Genomic DNA, 13,235 nt, shown 5'->3' on the forward strand with positions numbered 1-13,235 from the left:
CTCAGTAACCACAGGTGGCTAGCAGCTACCATATCGGACAGCACAGGTCTAGGCCCTAGTTAGGCGTAGGGACAATTCCAGCATGCTCAGATCTTGAGAGTGAAACCCACTTATAACCACTAAAGGGGGAAGTGCCTTATTTCATCTAGGAAGAAATCAATCTATTGTCTTATTTCATACCTTAAAATGAGAAGATGTAAGAAGGCTGTCTACTGGGAACAAGTACTAATACATTTATTTGAAGTAAATAAAGGTAGAGTTTCTGCCACAGGAATTAAGTCTGGTGTAGCTGTCTGGATTGACAGATAGGACTGGCTTTGCATTCTGCATCATAAGGGAACAACAAATGAGCTACCTCTGTAGTTCCACAGTTTTGATGAAAATATATTTTGTCATATTTTATATTTTAAATTTACCTTTGGCAGCTATTCAAACTTGTAAGAAAAAAACAGATATCACTTTTTTTTTTTTTTGGCCTCGCTACATGTCGTGTGGGATCTTAGTTCCCCGACCGGGGATCAGACCAGCGCCCCCAGCAGTGGAAGCGTGGAGTCTTAACTGCTGAACTGCCAGGCAAGTCCCCAGGTATCACTTTAAAACTAGGGGATTCACAGTTTTTCAATATTTATGTAAAGAACATGTAAACAAGAATGTCTGAAGGCCACTGCCAGATAATCATAGGCAGTGCTCAGTCTAGAGATCCTGGGGGTTCTTCACGCCACTCAATCTAGAGAAGGAATGTTTGCCTTAGGAAAAAATTCAGGGTCTGTTTCTTTCTTGGCTACTCTAGAAGAATTCCATATTTCAACTTTTTAAAATAATTGTGCATTCTTCCCTAAATCCTCTAACCTTGATGCTACCAATTAGCCATCTCAGCTTTTTATTTAGATGGGGAAAACTTCCGATCCATAATCACTCTCCAGAGATCTCAATTTCAAATGTACCCATATGTTCCTAGGTCCAGTGTTCTTTCTTGTCGCCTCCTCCAGATGCCCACACCTATTTACTTCTCCTTTCCCCTTTCATGTCGCTCATGAAAACGCTACTTCCTGATTCTACGTTCTAGTAAGCTTACTTAAAGTGAAATCATTTGAACTGGCAAAAGCAAAAGGCCTTAGCTTATTAGGGTTTATCATATAAGCTGAAGTATCTAGTGAAGAGTTATCTGTCACCCCAGAAGCCCAGTCAAGAACATGTTTCCGAAACTTATGTTCACCTGGATATATGCCTCCCATAAAATTCAGCTCTATGGGCATGACTTGTTTTTAGATGACAGGATGATTCAAAGTCAGTCACAAAAACAAAGGCTTGAAGTACAGAAGTTATAAAGAACCACAAAGGACCACAGAAGAACACTCTGGCATCGCACACTTGGGAAACTCACCAGTAGGAGCTATGGAAGGGGGTCTGCCTCGCTTTCTTTTTGGCTCCCTCAAGTTTTCTTGTGGACTCTTCACAATGTCATTTTCAGGTTTCTTATCCACTTGAGCATCTCCAGAATACTCTCTGTCATTTTCTGAAATGTTCTCCTTATCTTCCTTCTCGTTCTTGGGAAGGCTCTTCTCTGACACCTTCCCCTTTTCAGAACAGATTAACTTTCCTTCTTTATCAGGCTGTTTGGGTCTCTTTTCTGTCTTTAAGGCTTTGTCCTCTTTGTCTTTCTTCACATTGGCTGTGGCTTTTCTCTGCTCTTTAAACTTCTCTCGTTTATCAAGAGATGATGAAAGACTTTTGTGTTCTGTTTCTTTAGGCCTAGCATTACCCACAATATTCTAAAATGAGCAAAATAGCGATGAAACACACTTTGTGATTACTTGCAAATATAAATCAGACCGTTTTTTGTAAACTTATGAAGACAAAGAAATTAAAAGAGGACATGTATCAGGTCACATAACGGAAAGCACCACTGAAAATATACACCCATATTCTGAGGTTTGAAAACCAGTCCTAAGTTTAAAGAAAATAACAGCCATGTTCAATTCCTTCTGAGACAATGTTATCTCCCTTTTGATTAGTAAGTCACTAAAAAATAATTAAAGGGACAGACAACTACGCCAGGGACCTCTTCTGGGAAGCAATCTTTTTTACAGAGATGCCTTCATGCCCTGTCCGTCTCCTCCCAAGAATGACTACACTGACCCAGGGCCTTTCAGAGGGTGGCTCAGTTTGCCAGCAGATGCTGATGTCCTGTGTAGAGAAGAACCCAAACTGATAACTAGAGGTGAACCAGAAAGCTGTAAAGATTTTCCATCTCAAAAACAGGGTCTTTGCTTCCTCTACTGGGTAAAGGCTGTGCTCAGTCGAACAAGTCACCTACTGCATTCCTGAGCTACTGAGTTTTTGTCCATTAGGAGAAAGTACTGCTTCTTGGTTACTTTCCTCCTAAATTACTTTTTCAAAATTCATCTTAATAATCTTGTGTCCTAGTATACTGTCTCATAATAAAGCCAGCTCTGAAAGCTCTGGAGTTTCCAAAACTACAATTAAGTTTATTTGTGTAAGTATCTTTCTTCCAAGACCTCAAGAGAAGAGCAGAGACCACCACATCGTGTTCATATTGGATCCCTAGCACCAAGCACACACTTGGCACACAGATTTTTGCCAGGAGCAGGAAGGACTGCCTAAATACACAGTGAGTAAAAGTTTAATTTGTTCCAGAGGGAAAAGTAATAAACAAGGAGAATCCCTGTGGTTAGAAACTAAAAGGAAATATTTTTTTCAAGTCTCCAAAATTTTCTGAAAGCAGCCAGGTTTGAGAACAAGTACTCCTCAGTAACTGCTGGCAGAAATATAAATTGCAACCACCAGGAAGGGGGGTTGGCAATTTATGTCAAAAGTCTTATGTTTATACTTTTGAACTAGAATGAATTCCTAGAAATGAAATCTGCTAACAAAATAATCAGACGTGTGTACCCAGATTTACAAATATCCTTAAATGACCATTAGAAAACTGGTTACACAAAGTAGGGTTACATACATATTATAAATACTACTAAGCCATTAAAAGCTATATTCCCATACAGTACTTAGGAACTTGGGAAAATGTTATTTTGTTAAAAGAGCAAGTTATAGGGCTTCCCTGGTGGCGCAGTGGTTGAGAGTCCGCCTGTCGATGCAGGGGACGCGGGTTCATGCCCCGGTCCAGGAGGATCCCACATGCCGCGGAGCGGCTGGGCCCATGAGCCATGGCCAGTGAGCCTGAGCGTCCGGAGCCTGTGCTCCGCAACGGGAGAGGCCACAACAGTGAGAGGCCCACACACCACAAAAAAAAAAAACCCAGCAAGTTATAGAACAGTAACATATGACTCAAATTTGGAAAAGAAAAATATATATACATAAGTATCTTTTATAAAAAATACAGAAGGCTATACATTAAAATGTTAAGAGCAATTGCATCTAGATGATAGAATTATACAATTTTTACTTTCTTTGCGCTTTTCTGTACTTTCTAAATTTTCTACAGCAAACATATAGTTTCTATAACTTCAAAAAAAAGATAAATGTCCCTGAAATACAGATTATCAAACCACTTAGGGCAGTACAATCCTATTTAAAAAACAAAAAACAAAACCACAATCTAATACTATATGAAAAAAGCTTTAAAAATTGTCTGACAGATATTTGTAAGAAATTTTGCTTTCTAAGTGGCCTAGCTGAGAAGTCATTTATCCAAACCACTATGTCCTCTTGGAAAAGAAAAACAAACAGGAGCCATGGGCCTGTGCTTGACCACCTGCCAGGTCTGAGATGACATGAGACACTCACAGGCAGCTGGGAATTGAGGACTGAAGACCCACAAATCCACACAGGGTGAGGTGCCCATCCTCAAGCTAAGGCACCATGAGTACTATCAATCAGAGGAAACAGATGAACGTTTGTTATGTGGAGCCCTAGACTTCCATTTGTGTAGATTCTAGATACAATCTGACAGTTCTGGACATGTTCTTAATACAGTCCTCTATCTATATGAACTCATTCCACAAACTTAACACAAAAATTGCCAAATTGAAGGCCAAAATAATGTTTTACAGTTCTGTGTAGCTCCTTAGATGCCTGAGAAGCAAATGATCAAAGAGAAAACATCTTCAGGGCTAAAGCTTTATAATTTTGTCAGTTTTCTGAAGAGGAAAACCAGAAAGGCAAAAACACTTTTGAGATTATCTTTAACAATATGATGTATCATAATGCTTTGGAATTGCTAAATATATGTTCAGAAGAATTTATTAGAAGGTTCCAGGATTACCAAATACTGTCATATCAACAACCACCCAAAGAAGTAAACAACAATTAGTTACAATCAGAATCTTTCCCCTCAGCTATTTCATTAAGACATAAATATAAAAAAAAAACTAAGAGGGAAAAAAAATCATGAAGAAAGTAGGCAACACTTCCAGATGGTCAGAATCTATCTGTGTGCACCATATTTCCAGTATCAAAACTCAGGACCCGTACTTAGACAAGTACATGGATGGTGAAAGGGACAAAAGGAAACAAAATTTTCAACCCAGGCACATCTAGCACAAGGCCAAATCTACGCCAAATAGTGGCTACGTAACCACCAAGCCATGGTCCTGAGCTGAAGGACAAAGTCAGATGAGGAGAAAACATCTCCATCTCTTCAACCACTCAGCAAGTTCCCTGTGAGGGGAAACAGCTCTGTGGGCAGAGGACAGGAAGAGAGAAAAAAGAATAACAATGAGGCGCTTTGGGAAAAAGACAGATAACAGGTAGTGGTACTCAAGTACTGGCATTTCTGAAAAGAACTGGTATGAAAAGAAAAAGGCAGAGAGAGAGACAAATATTTACAATTTCTGAAAACTTGTGTATTGCTTTCTGGTGAAATCATGTCAGATGAAGGAAAGATTTTGTCATCATAAACAAATGTAACATCTTTGAGAAACAAAACTATAACATTAGCATTATTCATACCACAAAGCATAAAACCACATTTCTCACCTGATCTTTCGAAAAAGCTTTGACATGAATATGTTTGACAGTCTGAACTACTCCATCGTAAAATTTCACAGTGTAAGTACCTAAAATTCAAAAAGATATGATTTTAACTTGCAGTTTCATGAAAGCAATGAAACTTTTCAAAGCATAAACACAAGGGAGCTCCAACCACAATAATAAACATATGGGAATTAAAAAGTTGTCCAAGAATCACATTCAGTCTTACTTATGTCCAAGATAATAATAGTACACTTGCCTTTTCCTCTTCTATACAAATCAAAATCCATCCAAAAAACCCCTCATTTTTATGGTGCTTCACTAAATCTTAAAAACTTGCACTGACTTAGACCAAGAACAAAGAACAGTAAAACAATTAAGAATGTAAGGAAACACCAACAGTGAACTATCAGAGAAATTAAGGGAAAATCCCGTTTATTGTTGCATCAAAAAGAATAAGATACCGAGGAATAAACCTACCTAAGGAGGTAAAAGACCTGTACTTGGAAAACTATAAGACACTGATGTAAGAAACTGAAGATGGAAAGATATACTGTGTTACACTCTTGGTGGGAATGTAAACTGGTGCAGTCACTGTGGAAAAAACAGTATAGAGGTTTCTCAAAATACTAAAAATAGAATTACCACATGACCCAGGAATTCCACTCCTTGGTATATATGTGAAAAAAACGAAAGCACTAATTCGAAAAGATACATGCACCCCAACGTTCACAGCATTATTTACAATTGCCAAGATATGGAAGCAATCTAAGTGTCCATCAACAGATGGATGGATAAAAGAGGTGGTGTATACACACACACACACACACACACACACATAAAATGGAATACTACTCAACCATGAAAAAAGAATGAATTTTTTTTTTTTTTTTTTGCGTTACGCGGGCCTCTCACTGCTGTGGCCTCTCCCGTTGCGGAGCACAGGCTCCGGACGCGCAGGCTCAACGGCCATGGCTCACGGGCCCAGCCGCTCCGCGGCATGTGGGATCCTCCCAGACCGGGGCACGAACCCGTGTCCCCTGCATTGGCAGGCGGACTCTCAACCGCTGCGCCACCAGGGAAGCCCAAGAATGAAAATTTGACATTTGCAGCAACATGGATGGACTTGGAGGGTATTATGCTAAGTGAAATAAATTAGACAAGACAAATACCATATGATCTCACATGTGGAACCTAAAAAATACAACAAAGTAGTGAATATAACAAAAAAGAAACAGATTCACAGATACAGAGAACAAACTAGTGGTTACCGGTAGGGAGAAGGAAACAGAGGAGGGGCAAAATAGGGATAGGAGATTAGGAAATACAAACTATTATATATAAAATAAGCTACAAGGATATATTATTCAACACAGAATATAGTCAATATTTTATAAGAACTATAAATGGACTGTAGCCTTTAAAAATTGTGAATTACTATATACCTGTAACATAATTTGTACATCAACTATACTTCAATTTAAAACAATAGGAAAAAAACAGGATATAAGGAAAATGCAGATTTATTTATTGCTTGGTGAATTATTAATGTTTATCACTTAATCTTTATTTTCTGGGCTTAGAAGTAGTGATATCTTTTAAACTTTAAAAGAAATACGACCATCTGCTAAAGGTATTATGTTTTTAGAGGTCACATTACTCTCAAAATCCATATGAATTAGCTGCATATTACAATATTTCAAAATAGAGACTAGGCCAAAGCACTAAACGGTGACCGCTACATTATTAGTTTTGTTCCTTTTCTTTTTTTTTTAAGTCCAACAAAAATCACTCTCTGCTAAAAAACGGAAACTGGAAATCCAAATAATCTTATCTCCCCAAATAACGCATCCAACTACAGAAGTTCTCTTAGCTGTACCCAAACCAACACTTTCAAACTTTTGCATTTTAGAACCCACCCATGTCTCTCTCTCTCTCTTTTTTTTTGGGGGGGGGGGTTTCCAGGGATTTATTTTTTTAAAAAAATCACAGTTAATCTTGTCAAGATTATCAATGAACCACTGGTAATCATGTAATGATTTACCACTAGTAAACATGGTCAGTTTTCAGGACCAATTTACTACCCAACATGGAAGAAAAAAAATAAATCCCAAGGGTTGGGAGCAGAATAATGCAACTGATGAAGTTAAGATCTTCTGGCTGGTTGCCTCCTTCTTATACATTCTCTCCCCACCCACCAGCCCTCTCCTCCAGCCCTGAATAAGGCCCTGCCCATGGCTAGCCACCTCTACTGAAACCCTCCCTCTTCAGTGTTCAAAGTCCAAGCAATCTGAGCCCAATTATTTTCCAAACCTTATTTCGAATTACCAGCACACAATACCCACCAACTCAAAGTGACTAGCTACTTGCCACCCACTGAAACTGTCTTGTGACATTTCCACCTCCACACGAAGTGTTTTCCTGACTGGAATGTGCCACTCATTGATCCTTAAGCACTCAGCTCAAAAGACCACAATAGTTCAGTAAAAGCTTCCTGACTTCCCTGCTGCTGGAGAGTTCTCCCTCCTCTGAACTTCTCAGACTCATTTGGTACCTGACCTGCAGATCCTCACATTTAGATGCCTTCATATAAAAGGCAGATCCCAAATCGAAGGCAGGCTCTCCAAGGCTAGAGACCACATCTGACACTAGTTTCTCACACAGCACCAGGCTCACTGTAACCAGTGTTTCTCAAAGTGTAGTCCCCAGACCAGAAGCATCAACAACCCTGTGAAATTACTGGAAATGCAAGTTATCAGCCCCACCCCCAATATACTGAATCAAAAACTCTGGGAGTGTGACACAGAAATGTGTTTTAGTAAGTCCTTGAGGACTTCCCTGGTGGCGCAGTGCTTAAGAATCTGTCTGCCAATGCAGGCGACATGGGTTCCGGCCCTGGTCCAGGAAGACCCTACATGCCACAGAGCAGCTAAGCCCGTGAGCCACAACTACTGAAGCCCGCACACGTAGAGGCCGTGCTCCGCAACAAGAGAAGCCACTGCAATGAGAAGCCCACACACCGCAACAAAACGCAGCCCCTGCTTGCCACAACTAGAAGAAAGTCTGTGCACAGCAAAGACGCAACGCAACCAAAAATTAAAAAAAAAAAAGACTCCGTCTTGCGAGAACACCAGAATCACAACTAAAGGCTCAACAATCATCGACAGGAAGACACTGGAACTCACCAAAAAAGATACTCTACATCCAAAGACAAAGGAGAAGCTACAATGAGATGGTAGGAGGGGCACAATCACAATAAAATTAAATCCCATAACTGCTGGGTGGGTGACAGACAAACTGGAGAACACTTACACCACAAAAGTCCACCCACTGGAGTGAAGGTTCAGAGCCCAACGTCAGGCTTTCCAACCTGGGTGTCTGGCAACGGGAGGAGGAATTCCTAGAGAATCAGACTTTGAAGGCTAGCAGGATTTGATTGCAGGACTTCGACAGGACTGGGGTAAACAGAGACTCCACTCTTGAGGGCACACACAAAGTAGTGTGCGTATCGGGACCCAGGGGAAGGAGCAGTGACCCCAGGGGAGACTGAACCAGACCTACCTGCTAGTGTTGGAGAGTCTCCTGCAGAGGCGGGGGGTGGCTCTGGCTCACTGTGAGGACAAGGACACTGGCAGCAGAAGTTCTGGGAAGTACTCCTTAGCATGAGCCCTCCCAGAGTCTGCCATTAGCCCCACCAAAGAGCCCAGGTATGCTACAGTGTTGGGTGGCCTCAGGCCAAACAACCAACAGGGAGGGAACCCAGCCCCACCCATCAGCAGTCAGGCAGATTAAAGTTTTACTGAGCTCTGCCCACCAAAGCAACAGCCAGCTCTACCCACCACCAGTCCCTCCCACCAGGAAACCTGCACAAGCCTCTTAGATAGCCTCATCCACCAGAGGGCAGACAGCAGAAGCACGAAGAACTACAATCCTGCAGCCTGTGGAATGAAAACCATACTCGCAGAAAGATAGACAAGATGAAAAGGCAGAGGGCTATGTACCAGATGAAGGAACAAGATAAAACCCCAGAAAAACAACTAAATGAAGTGGAGATAGGAAACCTTCCAGAAAAATAATTCAGAATAATGATAGGAAAATGATCCAGGACCTCGGAAAAAGAATGGAGGCAAAGATCGAGAAGATGCAAGAAATGTTTAACAAAGACCTAGAAGAATTAAAGAACAAACAAACAGAGATGAACAATACAATAACTGAAATGAAAACTACACTAGAAGGAATCAATAGCAGAATAACTCAGGCAGAAGAATGGTTAAGTGACCTGGAAGACAGAATGGTGGAATTCACTGCTGTGGAACAGAATAAAGAAAAAAGAATGAAAAGAAATGAAGATGCCCTAAGAGACCTCGGGGACAACATTAAACGCAACAACATTCGCATTATAGGGGTCCCAGAAGGAGATGAGAGAGAGAAAGGACCCGAGAAAATACCTGAAGAGATTATAGTCAAAAACTTCCCTAACATGGGAAAGGAAATAGCCACCCAAGTCCAGGAAGCGCAGAGAGTACCATACAGGATAAACCCAAGGAGAAACACGCCAAGACACACAGTAATCAAATGGGCAAAAATTAAAGACAAAGAAAAATTACTGAAAGCAGGAAAGGAAAAACGACAAATAACATACAAGGGAACTCCCATAAGGGTAACAGCTGATTTCTCAGCAGAAACTCTACAAGCCAGAAGGGAGTGGCATGATATACTTCAAGGGATGAAAGGGAAGAACCTACAACCAAGAGTACTCTACCCGGCAAGGATCTCATTCAGATTCGATGGAGAAATCAAAAGCTTTACAGACAAGCAAAAGCTAAGAGAATTCAGCACCACCAAACCAGCTCTACAACAAATGCTAAAAGAACTTACCTAAGTGGGAAACACAAGAAAAGAAAAGAACCTACAAAAACAAACCCCAAACAATTAAGAAAATGGTCATAGGAACATACATATCAATAATTACCTTAAATGTGAATGTATTAAATGCTCCAACCAAAAGACACAGGCTCGCTGAATGGATACAAAAACAAGACCCATACATATGCTGTCTACAAGAGACCCACTTCAGACCTAGGGACACATTCAGACTGAAAATGAAGGGATGGAAAAAGATATTCCATGCAAATGGAAATCAAAAGAAAGCTGGAGTAGCAATACTCATATCAGATAAAATAGACTTTAAAATAAAGAATATTATAAGAGACAAGGAAGGACTCTACATAATGGTCAAGGGATCAATCCAAGAAGAAGATATAACAATTATAAATATATATGCACCCAACATAGGAGCACCTCAATACATAAGGCAACTGCTAACAGCTATAAAAGAGGAAATCAACAGTGACACAATAATAGTGGGGGACTTTAACACCTCACTTACACCAATGGACAGATCATCCAAAGAGAAAATTAAGAAGGAAACACAAGCTTTAAATCACACAATAGGCCAGATAGATTTAACTGATATTTATAGGACATTCCATCCAAAAACAGCAGATTACACTTTCTTCTCAAATGCACACAGAACGTTCTCCAGGATAGATCACATCTTGGGTCACAAAACAAGCCTCAGTAAATTTAAGAAAATTGAAATCATATCAAGCATCTTTTCTGATCACAACGCTATGAGATTAGAAATCAGTTACAGAGGGAAAAAACGTAAAAAACACAAACACATGAAGGCTAAACAATACATTACTAAATAACCAAGAGATCACTGAAGAAATCAACGAGGAAATCAAAAAATACCTAGAGACATATGATAATGAAAACACGACAACCTAAAACCTATGGGATGCAGCAAAAGCAGTTCTAACAGGGAAGTTTATAGCTACAGAAGCCTACCTCAAGAAACAAGAAAAATTTCAAATAAACAATCTAACCTTACACCTAAGAACTAGAGAAAGAAGGACAAACAAAACCCAAAGTTAGCAGAAGGAAAGAAATCATAAAGATCAGAGCAAAAACAGAAATAGAAACAAAGAAAACAATAGCAAAGATCCATAAAACTAAAAGCTGGTTCTTTGAGAAGATAAACAAAATTGATAAACCATCAGCCAGACTCATCAAGAAAAAGAGGGAGAGGACCCAAATCAATAAAATTAGAAATGAAAAAGGAGAAGTTACGACAGACACCGCAGAAACACAAAGCACCCTAAGAGACTACTACGAGCTACTCTATGCCAATAAAAGGGACAACCTGGAAGAAATGGACAAATTCTTAGAAAGATATAACCTTCCAAGACTGAACCAGGCAGAAACAGAAAATACAAACAGACCAATCACAAGTAATGAAATTGAAACTGTGATTAAAAATCTTCCAACAAACAAAAGTCAAGGACCAGATGTCTTCACAGGTGAATTCTATCAAACATTTAGAGAAGAGCTAACACCCATCCTTCTCAAAATCTTCCAAAAACCTGTGGAGGAAGGGACACTCCTTTATGAGCCCACCATCACCCTGATACCAAAACCAGACAAAGATACTACAAAAAAAAGAAAATTACAGACCAATATCACTGATGAATATAGATGCAAAAATCCTCAAAAAAATACTAGCAAACAGGGGCTTCCCTGGTGGCGCAGTGGTTGAGAGTCCGCCTGCCGATGCAGGAGACACGGGTTCGTGCCCCAGTCTGGGAAGATCCCACATGCCGCAGAGCGGCTGGGCCCATAAGCCATGGCCGCTGAGCCTGCGCGTCCGGAGCCTGTGCTCCGCAACGGGAGAGGCCACAGCAGGGAGAGGCCCGCGTACCGCAAAATAAATAAATAAATAAATAAACACTAGCAAACAGCCAACAACACATTAAAAGGATCATACACCATGATCAAGAGGGATTTATCCCAGGGATGCAAGGATTCTTCAATATACACAAATCAATCAATGTGATATACCATATTAACAAACTGAAAAATAAAAACCATATGATCATCTCAACAGGTGCAGAAAAAGCTTCTGACAAAATTCAACACGCATTTATGATAACAACTCTCCAGAAAGTTCGCATAGAGGGAACCTACCTCAACATAATAAAGGCCATATATGACAAATGCACAGCAAACATCATTCTCAGTGGTGAAACACTGAAAACGTTTCCTCTAAGATCAGGAACAAGACAAGGATGTCCACTCTCACCACTATTTTTTTTTTTTTCGGTACACGGGCCTCTCACTGCTGTGGCCTCTCCCGTTGCAGAGCACAGGCTCCGGACGCACAGGCTTAGCAGCCATGGCTCACGGCCCCAGCCGCTCGGCAGCATGTGGGATATTCCAGGACCGGGGCATGAACCCGTGTCCCCTGCATCGGCAGGCGGACTCTCAACCGCTGCGCCACCAGGGAAGCCCTCTCACCACTATTATTCAACATAGTTTTGGAAGTCCTAGCCACGGCAATCAGAGAAGAAAAAGAAATAAAAAGAATACAAATTGGAAAAGAAGTAAAACTGTCACTGTTTGCAGATGACATGATACTATACATAGAGAATCCTAAAGATGCCACCATGAAACTACTAGAGCTAATCAATGAATCTGGTAAAGTTGCAGGATACAAAATTAATGCACAGAAATCTCTTGCATTCCTATACGCTAATGTTGAAAAATCTGAAAGAGAAATTAAGGAAACACTCCCATTTACCATTGCAACAAAAAGAATAAAATACCTAGGAATAAACCTACCTAGGGAGACAAAAGACCTGTATGCAGAAAACTATAAGACACTGATGAAAGAAATTAAAAATGATACCAACAGATGGAGAGATATACCATGTTCTTGGATTGGAAGAATCAATATTGTGAAAATGACAACACTATCCAAAGCAATCTACAGATTCAATGCAATCCCTATCAAATTACCAATGGCATTTTTTACAGAACTAGAACAAAAAATCTTATAATTTGTATGGAGACACAAAAGACCCCAAATAGCCAAAGCAGTCTTGAGGGAAAAAAGCAGAGCTGGAGGAATAAGACTCCCTGACTTCAGACTATACTACAAAGTTACAGTCATCAAGACAATATGGTACTGGCACCAAAACAGAAATATAGATCAATGGAACAAGACAGAAAGCCCAGAGATAAACCCACACACCTATGGTCAACTAATCTATGACAAAGGAGGCAAGGATACACAATGGAGAAAAGACATTCTCTTCAGTAAGTGGTGCTGGGAAAACTGGACAGCTACATGTAAAAGAATAACATTAGAACACTCCCTAACAGCATACACAAAAATAAACTCAAAATGGATTAGAAACCTAAATGTAAGACTGGACACTGTA

General features: G+C 40.2%; 1 protein-coding gene across 9 annotated transcripts in view; it reads right to left on the reverse strand.

Moving 5' to 3' along the window:
* The window catches only part of PHF20 (PHD finger protein 20), a 136,130-nt gene that overhangs the window by 74,608 nt on the left and 48,287 nt on the right, over positions 1 to 13,235 (reverse strand). For all 9 annotated transcript variants that reach the window (XM_060120355.1, XM_060120356.1, XM_060120361.1 and 6 more), the window contains 2 exons: positions 4,957 to 5,036; positions 1,385 to 1,772 (listed from right to left, as the gene is read on the reverse strand). In XM_060120355.1, coding sequence (XP_059976338.1) covers positions 1,385 to 1,772; positions 4,957 to 5,036 — 468 coding nt within the window. The remainder of the gene's footprint in view (positions 1 to 1,384; positions 1,773 to 4,956; positions 5,037 to 13,235) is intronic.

Source organism: Mesoplodon densirostris, chromosome 16 (assembly GCF_025265405.1).
Source record: "Mesoplodon densirostris isolate mMesDen1 chromosome 16, mMesDen1 primary haplotype, whole genome shotgun sequence".
NCBI classification, from domain to species: Eukaryota; Metazoa; Chordata; class Mammalia; order Artiodactyla; family Ziphiidae; genus Mesoplodon; species Mesoplodon densirostris.